Raw genomic sequence first — 14,236 nt, forward strand, 5'->3', positions numbered from 1 at the left:
CAAATCTCCATGTACGTGTGTCTTAATGTGCATGTATTTCTATAGGAGACGTACTAAATGGTGACTTCCCAGGTTGAAGGGCATGCGCATTTTAAACTTTGATAGCTACTGCCACACTCCCCACACTCCCCACTGTGTCCTTTAATTCTCCCATGAGCAGGTCTCTTTCCCTCTGTTGTTGCCCACAATGAATTCGATCTGTCTTTAACATCTTTGCCATTTGTTTGATTGATATTTCTTTACTCAGCGGTCTTTTGGCATTAGACACTGTGTTCCTTTTAGGAGGTGGACTGTTTATTGTCTCTATAGTGCCTAGTACAGTACCTGTCATTCTGTAGGTTCTCAGTAACCATGAGAGATCTTACAGAGTTGATGTGATATTTACTACATTCCTGCTGCTTGGAACCTAAGGATACATTATGAGGCAGCTATGCCATAGGTTGATGGCACTGGAACTTTAAGAAATCCAGTTTACTTCTTGGAATGCCAGTATTGCCTTTGCCCACCTGGTGGGTACACTTCTGTCACTTTAGATTATATAAGTAATAAATGAATAGATTATAATCATAAAAATATTTCTGCATTCACCGATGTTCGAGTGTTCTAATTCATGAATGGATTTTAAGAAAATGTTATTTTATTTAAAAATATCTACAGTGTTTTCCATTCAGACAAAATTTATGTACTATTTTAGTTTTTAAATCTAAACATTTGAAAATTGAAATTATGCATAAGGAACATTTTTCTTTTCAATGTGCAAAAGCAGTTAGGAAACTACATTGTGTTTTAACCTTGAGTTCTTGAATTCTTACTGATGCAGTGTCTTTTTATAATTCTCTAGACCAGCGAGGTGCAATTAAGATGAAAATTGCTAGAGCATATTTGAATGAAACTTTCCGGTTGAGATCAGAAACATTCAAATTTATTTTCCCATATATGCAATTGTCATTTTGATTGCATACCAAAAAGTGCCTCTCTTCATTTGGCTGCGTTTCAGATTCAATTGACAATTCTCCTTATGCAGCCTCTACTTTGCACCGTGTGATCTTTCTCCCACACATCACATTGAGTAGAGTTGCTATTTCCCTAGTAAGTCCTTTAGTAGTTTTTCTCTTCATTTTTGCAGGGGCAGGATTGGTTTAGTGGTTCTCAGATTTTTTAGCCTCAGGACCCCTTAGCACCCCTAAATTATTGAGTACCCCAAAGTGCTTATTTTAGAAAATTCTAGAGTATACATGCAAGCATTTCATTAGCCATTAGAGCAGTGATATCATCACATGTTGTATAGTCCTTTGAAAAACTGCTATACACTCCTGGGAGAATACGAATGAAAAAGGCAAACAATGTTTTGGAGTTAGTATAAAAATAATTTTTATTTTATCAATCCCTGACAGGATTTCTAGCCACCTCTACCCTGCCCCTGTAGTTCCAGGACCACACTTCCACACTTTTTTTTTTTGGTCTTTTCTAGGGCCATACCTGCGGCATATGGAGGTTCCCAGGCTAGATGGTCGAATCAGAGTTGTAGCCGCCTGCCTATACCACAGCCATAGCAACATAGGATTCGAGCCGCATCTGCGACCTACACCACGGCTCCTGGCAATGCCAGATACTTAACCCACTGAACGAGGCTAGGGATCGAACCTGCATCCTTGTGGATCCCAGTCAGATTTGTTTCTGCTGAGCCACTACCGGAACTCCGTTTTTGTTTTTGTTTTTGTTTTGTCTTTCCAGGACCACACTTTGAGAACTGATTTAGCTGGGTGGAGGAAGCATCCTGTTCTCTGGGCACTTATAGCTGGTCTTGTGACTGCAGGAGCATTCATTAGTTTCTTTTGCTTTTATGCTATTTTTGAGTATTGCTGGTCATTTGCTAACATTCACTTTTGCAGTTGAAGGAGAACATCCTGCTGGTCTGAAGCAAATTGTACACGGACAGGCCAGCAGAATATTCGCCTTCACACCAGATGGAATCACTGACCCCATCTCAGCCTGGGTTACTGTTTTAATATGTTGCTCTATTGCTTTCCCATTGACCTCTAACTTGATCCTTCCCTCCAGCTGAGAGTCATCTTGTTGCTGAAGGTATGCCTAATCCCTGGCTAGCCCTCTGCAAATACTGTAGTGCGTGCTTTATTCTTTTACTTTTTTTTTTTTTTTTTTTTTTTTTTTTTTTTTTTTTTGGTCTTTGTTGTTGTTGTTGTTGCTATTTCTTGGGCCGCTCCCGCGGCATATGGAGGTTCCCAGGCTAGGGGTCTTCGGAGCTGTAGCCACCAGCCTACGCCAGAGCCACAGCAACGCGGTATCCGAGCCACGTCTGCAACCTACACCACAGCTCACGGCAACGCCGGATCCTTAACCCACTGAGCAAGGGCAGGGACCGAACCCGCAACCTCATGGTTCCTAGTCGGATTCGTTAACCACTGCGCCACGACGGGAACTCCTGTAGTGCGTGCTTTAAATGAGTAGGTTTATACTTTTGTCAGCAAAAGGAGAATTGTCTTTGTTTTACCATAGCAAACTTAGGGTCTCTAGATTCATTGATTACCTACTATGTGCCAACAATTGTTAGGCACTTTATTTATTATCTCTCTCTCTCTTTTTTTTTTCCCACAGCCGCACCTGTAGCATATGGAAGTTCCCGGGCTAGGGGTTGAATTGGAGATGCAGCTGCAGGCCTGCACCACAGCTAGGCATCTGCAGCCTATGCCTCAGCTTGTGGCAACACTGGACCCTTAACCCACTGAGTGAGGCTAGGGATCGAACCCAAATCCTCACAGAGACAACATCAGGTCCTTAACCTCCTGAGCCACAATGAAAACTCCTATTTATTATCTCTTTTAATGCTCATATAATTCAACTAGGAAGATTAAGGAAATTGAGTTTTAGAGATGTTAGTTAATTTTCTTTGTCTCCTTTGACAAGATTAGAGGCCAGTACTCTGTGTTCCAATGACAATTTTCTTGGGCAACACTGGATATCTTTGCAATTAATTATAGGTAATAGGTTGTTTATATTTGTGCCAGACGCTAGGAGCTTGGTGAGGAGCAGCTGGGATTACTTCGTTACCTGTTTTTTTTTTTTGTCTTTTGTCTTTTTTTTTTGTTGTTGTTGCTATTTCTTGGGCCGTTCCCGCGGCATATGGAGGTTCCCAGGCTAGGGGTTGAATCGGAGCTGTAGCCACCGGCCTACACCACAGCCACAGCAACGCGGGATCCAAGCCGCGTCTGCAACCTACACCACAGCTCACGGCAATGCCGGATCGTTAACCCACTGAGCAAGGGCAGGGACCGAACCCGCAACCTCATGGTTTCTAGTCGGATTTGTTAACCACTGCGCCACGACGGGAACTCCTACTTCGTTACCTGTTATATCCTCAGTACCTAGCACAGTGACCGGCTCGTAGTGTGTGCCCATAAGTACTTACTGACACACTGTTACGGGTAAGACAGCCAGTAAATCATGTGACTGGGGTGCAGCTCAGGTCAACCTCATTCCCAAATCCAGGCGCTTCCCACTATATCCCACTGCTCATGTAACACAGGACCTCAGTGGTATTTTTATATTTCCCTGCTCACAGCTGACGTTCTGCTTGTTTTGTTTTAGTGATTTTCTGACTTCCTAAACTTAAAGATATTTGGTTAAGATTGCATATTTAATGGGAGAAGAATTTCCAAGTTGGAAGGGACTGAAAGGAATGGTCCGTTTCTCCTATCTAATTCTTGGTTTTTTATATCACCCTTTATTAATTACCTCCAGTGACAAGGAGCTAACTTTCCAAAGAAACCCATTTCATCATTTGGCAGCTCTGATTCTTAAGATTTCAACCTAGAATGAAATAAGAATTTCAGCAAATCCTCACACGAGAGGATATCTAGACTCCATATAATCTCAATTGCTTTCTTGAATTAGTTTCCATGTCCCTCCTAAAGTATGGTTCCTGTAGCAAATGTCACAAACTTTTAGGGTCATCTAATCATCATAACTCTTATCTTGTCTTCTTTAAGCAGCCTAAAAGCACAGCAGCATTTGTGGCAGCTCCTTTCCCCTGCTCCTTCATTTGACAGTCAACTGCTAAATTTCTGCAGTGGACCAGGGACTATGCCCAGCGCTCGGTGTCCAGAGACACTGAGAGCTAGTCTCTGTCCTAGCTGAACCGTCTTATAGTCTGATTTGTATTGTGGTTCCAGTTGATTAAAACCATCAAGTCCTTTCTACACATGTCCTCTTTCTTACATTCCATCTTTCCTGCTCCATCCATTTGTACTTGACGTTTTGGTTCAGTGCATTCTCCACCTGGATCCTAGATAATTTTCCTCCTATTAGATTTGGTCCATCACCATTGCCTGTCAGGGACTGTTTGAATCAAGTCTGTCAGCAGCTGTGTTCTCTGTAAGCTTTGTTATATGACATTTGTTAAGTTCGCTTTTATATGTCTTCACCCAAGTGGTTAATCAAAAAATAACAACGAGATAATATAGTTGATCTAAACAGGCCTAAGGATGGAGCCCTACAGGATACTCACCAGGAACTTCTCTCCAGGCTGATATTCATTCACTGATTATCACTCAGGTCTCCAGATCTCTTCCTTGGATTCAGCATGATTTTATTACTGTTTGGTTCCCAGTCTCCCTCGCTAATTTTTCCTGGTGAACTGTAAACATCTTTTGTCAAGTTACTCTCAAGAAATCAGATATTTTTTCAAACTGCCTATGTAAGGTAAATGAGCCTTAGCAGTTTGCTGAGCCAATTAGATTCAAAGATTATATAGATCTACTGCCCCATGGAATATCTGAATTTTGCACCAGCCCTTCCAAGGCATGATTCTGATTTGGCTTCCACACTTTAGGTAATGGGAAACTAGCGACTTAAAAGGTAATCTATTTGTAAGCACAGTTGTAGAATTAAAAAAAAAAAAAGGCGGTCTTGACAAAAATTATTTTGAAATTTACTTGGAATAATAAGCAGGGGAGAATAGACAAGGAGACAGTCAAAAAAAGGTTAACATGGAGGTACTTTGCAGTAACAGACATAAATATACTGCAACAACAGTACAGAAGTGTGGGCCTGGCTCAGGAATTTGCCAACAAATCAATGAAATGGGATGAAAAGCCCATAAACAGATTAGAGTACACATTAAAATCTAGTATATGATTGAGGTGGCTTTTCTTCAGATGTGTGGAAAAAAGATAGATTATGGTATTGGGGCATTTGGCCAGGCATTTGCAGAAAATAAAGTTAGATCTTTACCCTATAGTATATGCTGAAATAAATTTCAGTTTTATCACTCCTAAACATTTAAATATGTATAAACCTAAACATACACCATAAAATATATCTGATCTTAGCATTAAAAAACCTTATCCAGAATACATGTAAAATAGAGTTCATAAGACACAGATTTGACTAATTTAAAACGTTTATGTTAGAAAGCACAATGCACAAATTAAAGGGCAGATACTTTTCTCTCACTCTCTTTTTTTTTTTTTGCAACATATGACAGAGATTAATTTCCTTAATATATAAGGGTGCATGTAAATCAGTAAGTAAGATGAGCACCCTGCTATAAAGATGGGCAAGGGAGAAATGCGAGTAGCTGGTAAAACTTAACAAAATTTTAACCATCATGGTATCAGAAATGTGAAATTTTTAAAAGTTACATTTCCCATCTCTAATTGGAGCTTTTATGTAGATAATAACTGTGTTTTGAAGAGGACAAGAAGGGAAACAGGGACTTCATACACCGTTGGTACCTTTCTGGCGGGATATATCAAAATCTGTTAAGTTATGCACACTCTTTGACTTGGTCTTTTCCTTCCCGGGACTTAGCCTACCACCGTAATTACGAACACAGGCATCATTTGTTGTAAGAGGGGAAATGGAAACCATCTGAATGGCTGACCAAGGGGGACTGGTACAGTAAATTGTAGTACATCTACACAAGAGCGTACGTACCATGTAGCTTTTTAAAATGTATTGTTTAGAATAGGAATTTCCGATGGGCTTCGTCTCCTGTTCTCTCTCGGTGATTGATGGGTTGTCTTTCCTTGGAACACTAGGTCGAGAAGGACTCTAGAGCCATGTCTGGGCTCAGCAGGGGAGATACTGGGAGAGGAAGGCCTGACAGCTGTGTCAGATCCTAGCTTCCCCAGTTGTAGGAGAATGTTTAATGATAAGAGGAATCGTTCGGCCTATGTTAACAACAGCAAACATTGTGTTTAGACTGGATACCACGAGGCGAGTTTTGATTGGGGGGAAGGCTCTGAGTTGAGAAACATGACTTAAACATACCAGAGTATTCTCTGTGGTTACTTCTGGTTAATAAGATTATGGGTGATTTCTCTTTACTTTTTGAGGGCTTATCTTTCTTTTCCCAGTTTTCTATAAAAAGTAGTATTTTATAATCAGAAAAAATATATAAATGGTAAAATTAAAGATAGTAATGGAGAAAAACAATGGTAAGGGCTATTGTCTAAAATATGGCCATGTTTTAAAGAAGCATTATTGTCTCCAGATTTTGTGCTGGTAGAATCTGTAGAGTTCTGGAGAGGGGGTATTTTCCCAGCTCCTCAGCCTCTGGATGTTGACAAGCCCTTCATGACTTCAAGAGTCCCTGCTTATGCTCCTTTTCTTTGTGGCCTCAATTCATTTAAGCAGGACAAAATGAATTGAGGCCACAAATATAGACAAAAGATGTAATTCCTGTCTTTAGGAAGCGTACATTCTAGAAGTGAAGGCAGACGTATTATAATAATAGTAGAAGGTGTAACAGTAGTAGTAGAAATGAAAGCAAACATAGTGCTTTTTGTATAACGGACATTTTTTCAAGTCCTTTATGCTTTATACTCATTTACTTTTTATGCAACTTTATTGTCCCCTTTGTTATGGAGTTGAAGAAACTGAGGCATAGACAGGCTAAGTAAGTGGCCAAGTGAGGTTCAAAGGCAGGTAGTCTGGCTGGAGAGCCTGCTTAACTACTGATTATTCTCAGTCAGGTATTATTCATTTGCTTTACATGGATTAGCTCATTTCCTTCTCAGGACAAACCTGTCTTGTTCATCAAAGGCTTAGTGGGCATTTCTTCTATGTCAAATTCTGGGGGAGGACATGCAGAGGTGAATGCAAAGTAGTTCTGTTCTTAGTGCCTGGGTATATGTTTGAGGAAAGGTTCAGGTGTGGAAATGTGAGTAAAATGTCACACTATTTAAGGTATGGTGGTGACTGAAGGATGCCAGACTAGATCTACTTTACTTTGGTATCTTCTTCTTAATCAGCTCCCTGGAAGGTGTGTCGGGGTGGGGGGAGGTATTCGCGATGGCAGCAGAATCTGTTTTTTCCTTTGGGTAAAGGGAACAGTTGGCCCTTGATCTGAAGTGGCAAGTAAGAGAAGCCCTTTCTGGAATAGTAGAGTAACTATGTTCAGGGCAGCAGAGGGAATTGCCATACATACCAACGGGTAATGGTAGCTAATCCACAGGACCGGTGGGCAGATCATTAAATGCCGCAAAATGCTTTGGGAGCCTCTAAAAGGCAACTTGTGACTACAAGAGTAAGGGGAACCCTGTAATGAGTTCTGAATCCAAGATTGATTTTTGTAATGAGGAAATCGATTTCCCAAGGAAATTGTGTGACAGTATGATGTTTGGATGAGCCTACTTCTTGGTTGGTCTGTTGTGGACACTTTGACAGATTGTCCGTCTGTGTGGATTATATTGCTGTTTGCTGTTCACTGCTAATAGTACCCCTTCCCTTTCAAAGAAGCTGTCTTGTTTTCTCTCCTAGGTTTATGGAATCTGAGCTGGACCTAAATGACATCATTCAGGAGATGCATGTGGTGGCCACCATGCCAGACCTGTACCATCTTCTGGTAGAGCTGAATGCTGTTCAGTCTCTTCTTGGATTGCTTGGCCATGATAATACAGATATCCTTTCAGCTCTGTCTTCAGTAAGAAGGCGAACATGTTGGGGGAATACTGTTTACTTCCTTTTCCTGTCTGTCTCTGCTGATCTCTGCTGTCACGTCTGGTGTTCTGTTTTCATTCTGATTATCTCCCATCTTGAAACACACACTGCTCTTTACTCCTTTGAAAGTCTGTTTTTTTATCTATTAATAAGTCTTGGGTAATCCTTAATTATCATATTTGTTCTTTATTAATATTAGAATTCATTGTGATGTTATCTGTTCGTATATTAACAACATGAATTTTGTTAGGATCTTGATTTGGGAGCCCATTATCTAGGCAGGGCCAGACAGGATTTGGATCTGTTGATTTAGACATCAGTCTGCACACAGATGGTTCAGTGGAGTTGAGACAAGAGGAGGCAGTGAACCCTGGTGGAAAGCACATTGGAATGTCCAGGAAGACAGGGATTTAATCTGTTTTGTCTACTGCTAGATTCCCAATTCCTTAGAAAAAAAAAGGTGGGCACACAATAACATTTAGTATTTGTTGAATGAGCATTAGACCTAAACAACACTGTAGGTTCGACTCCAGGCTTCATTTCTTATATGAAATTTGGTGCCCCTCCAGCCCTTATTTTTCTCATGTGCAAAGTAGATAGTTACATTTTCTCATGTGCAGAGTAGATAGTTATATTGCTGGGTGTAACCAGACACGGATACCTTAAGGTTTATCAGCCACAGGGCATAGAATATTAAATTATTGAAGGATCTGAAAATTGTGAATTCTATTTCTTTTCTTTTTTTTTTTTTTGGCTGTGCCTGCAATACGCAAAAGATGCCAGGCCAGGATTGCACCCACCCCACAGCAGCAACCCAAGCCGCCGCGGTGACCATGCTGGATCCATAGCCTGCTCTGCCACAAGAGAACTCCTGTGAATTCTTTTTTTAAAATTTTAAAACAAGGTGACTTGTTTTCAATACCTAAATGCTCTAGACTCTTCTGTGGGAATGATACGGTGTATATTCGTGGATGGCATTTAGTAAGAAAAAGAAAACTGTACATATAAACTTCTGTTTTTCAGTGTTTTTAAGAGGATTAAAGTAGTTCATGTAAGTGCTGAGCAGTTTCTGATACGTAGTAGGTACTTCGTATGGTACTTTTAACTGAATGTGATCATGACTTCCAAAACCTTTTTATACTTTGTCTTCGCTGTCAAAGGGACAACTGTTTTAGTGGAAAAGGTTTTTGATGTGCCTGTGGTCGGGGTTATGGTCATTAAAGCAAATTCTCTTCCAATAGTTGTTCTGTTTGAATCCAGATTTCTGAAGATAAGAGACAAATGTAGTTAGTCTGCTTGAGTGATATTCATGGGGAATCTGCTGCTGCTTCATGTTATTTTCATCTTTCTGGTAATCTCTCTCCTGAGAGCAAGTCTAACTGGATTCTTTCCTGCCTGATAATTCTCCTAGAAATAAATCAGTGAATAATTTTAATGCAGGCTTCTTGACGGGTGATCTTAAGCTATTTCTGATACTTCATGTAATGTTAGGCAATGTTAAAAATCACTCTGTCTGCCCCCAGATTGATAAATATGTTCTCCAGGCTTCACCATGAGGTTCTGGGTTGTATGAGAACCCTAGTCAAGTAGCTTGCTTCTGGGTGAGCTCGGTAGGGGTTTCATAAATTCGTTTGATAGACATGCTTTGAGTGCTTATATGTATCGAGCACCGTGCGAGACCCCGAGGAACCATAGGCTGCACTGATGCTCAAGCAGCATCCATCAGTAAACAGTGGGTATCTAGCATATGGTTGGCCATATTCGGGGTACTAATTGGTCCTACAGAGTCAGTAACCAAGAGTTCTATTGTGACTTCACCTTTCAGTTCACCTACAGAGTGATAGGTTTTCAGAACCCAAGCAGACCTTTGGATTAGTCCAGTACCTTGTTTTTTCACCTAGTGACAAGTCAGTCCGAGGTCTCAGTGTTGGACAGCCAGCTGTCAAGGTTGAGGCTGGCACTCCAGGCCCCTGATTTCCAGTCCAGTGTCCTTTCTAATGCACCTCGAGTCGTCCCTCTAGGATGACAGAGGTGCACAGTCGCCTTTAACCTTCTGTATTAATCCAGAAATCACCTCTTTTGTTTCTGGAAACACATCTCTCATTCTTTTTTCTATTCCTGCTAACTCAAAATAATAGTGGCAGCTTTCTGAAGATACTGACATTTTGCTGATTCACCAGCCTGGTTCCTGCTGGGGAGAAGACTGACACAAGAAGTGTGCTCGACATCGGCATACTTGGGAAAGGCAAGGGCACAGATGTTCCAAGTTGTTAAGTTCTGGTCTTTAAAAAGGAAAAGAGAGAGGAAAAAAAAAACAAAACCTCCCCCTATAATAACTTTGACAGACTGCCATTTCCCTCCTGTTTTCTGCTAGCTAAACTGTTTTTTCCCCTCTTGTCTGCTCACCTTCACCCGGCTGCCCTAATGATATTTTTTTAAAATCTGATTTGTAATTATGCCCTATGTCGGATTTAAAGTGCATTTGAAATTTTTTCAATTACCTAATTTTAATTAGACGTAGCAATTAGGGTAAATGTCATCCTCCTCAAAGTACCATTTTTCCTGAAAGTGGTTTCAGGAAAGGGTAGGTCTTCTCAACTTGGCACCTAACATCTCCTCCATCAGTTGGAACGTGGATCTCCTGGTAGCACTGCACTCTGCTTCTTGTCTTATCTGTGATCTATAATGGAAATTTTTCTTCAGGAAACGGTTGTTAACAATTTACTGTTGTACAGCTGTAACTGCCCGAAACACCTTACCATGAATAAACAATTTCATGGCAGTCACGACTTAAATTTTTAATCTTTTTTAACTCTTCATTTATCACCCAAGACCATACATGGCTGGTCCTATTCCCAGCGAACACAGGTCATCTTTGCTTTGTCCTTCTCTGAGAAAACATAAACTATAGGGATTTTAATTGGATCAGAGTCTGGTTTGTTGTAACCTTAAGAGGCAGAGGATGTGAGAAAACAGCTTGTGCCTCGTCCTTTCAACCGTGAGAAGCAGCTTCAGAGTTTATTCTGGCGCTCTGCATCACTGCTGCTGGTGAGGGCTTGTCAGCGCTTCTGTGCCTGTCTCTCCCCTTGAGAGGCTGGAGCCCAGCCATCGGCTGGCTGTGGAGTGGAATTCTGGTCTGTGAAGAGCACCTCTGGGGGTGAGGGGCAGAGAGGGAGGGGCACACCCCTCACGCAGTGTCGAAGAGTCGCTCTGAATGCACGAGGAGGGAACACAAAACAAGGTGGGCTCCAACAGCTGCCGCATTTTAGAAATACTGCTTTGTAACACAATTTTCCCTTTAAAGTAAATCATTCAAACATGTTTAGAGCCCTTTTCTTGTGAACCTTTTGGAGTGTTTCTACAGAAAAATCAAATCAAAGGTACATTTAAAGATATTTTCTTAAGGTATTGCCGTCAGTTCTGTGGCCCAGTTTAAGCCAGATTTACTCAGTTTGCCTAAAGGAACAAGGGGGAATAAAACAAGGGGAAGCTAGAACCCCAGATGGTGGTTGATCACCCCTTCTGCTGTCACCAAAAAAAGAAAAAAAAAAAATCACCACAGCAGGAAATTCATAAAGAGCTCATTTTGTGTGTCATTTGCTGTGTTCTTGATTTGAGTGATGAGTCAGTAGGATCCTTTCTAACGTCCTTGTGGCAGATCATGGCATTTATTGGGTTACTCCTTTGTGTGATAAGCCCTGTTAGGTACTGTTAGGAAACAAGAAAGAATAACTCCAGTTAATAGCAAAAACACTCACACTACTGTGGTTAGTGCCCTTGGAGTGTTATGCTCAGGAGGTGCCATTGGAGTTCTGAGAAAACGTAGGTCATCTCTGGCTTGGCAGTGATTAGGGAATTGGGCATTGGAGATGGGTGAGCTTTTGATAGATGTGGAGATTAGTGTGCATTTCAAGTTTATTTTCACAGTCTCTGCCTTGGCAGTGGAAATGGCCATTCCTCACATGCTGGAAGCTGATGTGCTTGTGTAGCTACTATAAGCTTAAAAGTATATTGGGTCCTTGACTTTATTTATTTATTTTTAAAATTATGACTACTGCTTCCCAGCTAAGTGCCCTATTCTTTAATAAAAAATATTGAGTAATCTAAACCAAAGCTTTTCAAAGTCTGCTTTCTCTCCACCCATATGTGATTCAGAAAAATGAGGTCTCGTACTATTAACTTAAGGCGTCAGTACAGTGGGCTGCATACTAAGATGCAGGAAGGGAGAGGTTTGTTAGTCATCGGGTGCCAATGGGACAGCTCTGTTTTGTCTGGAATAGTTTTAGGGAGTGGTTGTTAGCACTACTCTTTTCTAAATTACTGCTTAGGTTTCTCAGACTCTATAAAGACAGGAAGACTTGCAGAATTATCCTGTTTGATTGTGTGAAGAATTACCATGGAAGTGGAAAATAAAGAGCAGACAGTTTCGGTGTTTTTTGGGTCAAGCAGAGATCAATTGGACTGGAACAGTTTGGGGTCCGAGAATGCTAATGTGGAGCAAACTGACTGTGACACACCGTGTTATCCCAGAGGGTGTGTACGGTAGTCAGGGGTGCCTTGCATTTGAGACCCAGTGTTGATGAGCAAGAATAGGAATAGGATTTGAGCCTCCTAAGGGCTTTCTTCTAATTGGACTGGGAGAGACTCGGCTATTGCTCCAGTGCTTTCCTGCAAGCACTAACGAGACTTGTCTATCTCAAGTTGTTGTTTTGCTAAGAGCGATTCTCATCTTGATATTTCTAAACTCAAAATTACACTGAAAAGAATTTACTTCTTTTCCTCTAGTAGTCTAACTTCTCTGATAATCTGTATTGATCAGCCACCTTTTTTTTTTTTTTTTTTGAGCTGTTTAAGTGTGCTCTGAACTAAGTCAGATTAGGTAAAAAGTGCCAAAATAGCAATCTAGGAAAATGACCTCTTAATGTAACTTTTGATCTTACTACTGAGTTTTAGCTGAATTTCATATCTTTAGACGTTTAGGGTGGTTGTGGCCTGCTTTGGACATTTCCCTTGTGGCACAATATTGCCCACTCACATTTAGTAGATACTTAATACAGGTTGAATGAGTACATTTTTTCCCTCATTAGTCTTTTGATTTGGGATTGGGATAAAATTAAGAGTCTAAGTTCATTCTAGATAGTTCTATGCCAACTGTTTTAAAAGGAAAAAAATCATTTTGCCTGTGTTTAGAAGTTCATCTGCTTTAATTGAACTATATCTAATGACCGTCTAGTGTAGGAATAAAAGAAAAAAAAAGCTTTGTAAAAACCCCGAATTTGTTTCATTAAATCAGTTATATACTCTGAATCTAGACCCATCATTTTTCTTAAAGAAGCCTCATTGAAATGACTTTTTTAAAAAAGCCATCTACTTAATACATTTTGTTCCTCTTTATCTTTTAAAAAAAATAATAACTGGAGTTGCCGTTTTGGCTCAGTGGTAACTAAACTGACCAGTATCCATGAGGATGCCGGTTAGATCCCTGGCCCCGCTCAGTGGGTTAAGGATCTGGCATTGCCATGAGCTGTAGTGTAGATTGCAGACACAGCTTGGATCTGCTGTTTCCGTGGCTGGGGGGCAGGCCAGCAGCCTCAGCTACGAGTCAACCCCTAGCCTGGGAACTTCAATATGCCATGGGTGCAGCCCTTAAAAAAAAAAAAAAAAAAAAAAAAAAAAAAAAAAAAATTGTTCCTTATGGACATATCTCATTGGAGTTAATAAATTAATGCTCTATTTCTGTCCCAGGACTCTATGTGAGATCAGGCCAAAAACCAAATATCTAGAACCAAAAAATAAAAGTAAACATTTCTCTCTCTCTCTCTCTCTTTTTTTCCCCAAAGCCATTGTGTTATGGACCATTTTGTGCCCAACTGGTCTTTTCTACTTCAACTCTTATTGTACTAGCTTATTGCCCCAGAAGTGGACAGGTACAGAGAGAGTGAGTGGGCTGGCCTTTCTACCCTACATGACAAAATAGGCTATCAAAAACTGTGTTTTAGTAATTCTCAGAGAGACAGGCTCTCTGTTTTCCTATTACACTTGGATGGGAGAGCCTTTTACCTTGTGAAATGAAATCGTAACTACAGTGGAAAAACCTATCACCCATGCCCAGAGTCTTCTTGGGAAGAAATGCTGGATGGGTGGCAGACCATGCTGAATTTTCTCATCAAGATTGTGAGTTCATCTGTCTATCTTTAGTTTCGCTTCCTATTCCTCTTCCTGGCCTTCAGATGACCTCTATCTTCTGAGTCAGATTACATTACCTGGGAGTTGA

At 40.7% G+C, this 14,236-nt stretch overlaps 1 protein-coding gene across 6 annotated transcripts in view; it reads left to right on the top strand.

The window, feature by feature from the left end:
• CTNNBL1 (catenin beta like 1) overlaps positions 1 to 14,236 on the top strand; it is a 175,189-nt gene that overhangs the window by 41,774 nt on the left and 119,179 nt on the right. For all 6 annotated transcript variants that reach the window (XR_014831781.1, XR_014831784.1, XR_014831782.1 and 3 more), the window contains 1 exon segment: positions 7,783 to 7,922. Coding sequence is in view for 2 of the 6 variants with exons in the window: in NM_001444303.1 (NP_001431232.1) it covers positions 7,783 to 7,922 (140 nt within the window). In the remaining 4 variants the exon portion in view is untranslated.

This window comes from Sus scrofa, chromosome 17, assembly GCF_054392235.1.
Source record: "Sus scrofa isolate SSC_HxYL_T2T_F1_AM1 chromosome 17, Sscrofa_HxYL_maternal_Yorkshire_Landrace_v2.0, whole genome shotgun sequence".
NCBI classification, from domain to species: domain Eukaryota; kingdom Metazoa; phylum Chordata; class Mammalia; order Artiodactyla; family Suidae; genus Sus; species Sus scrofa.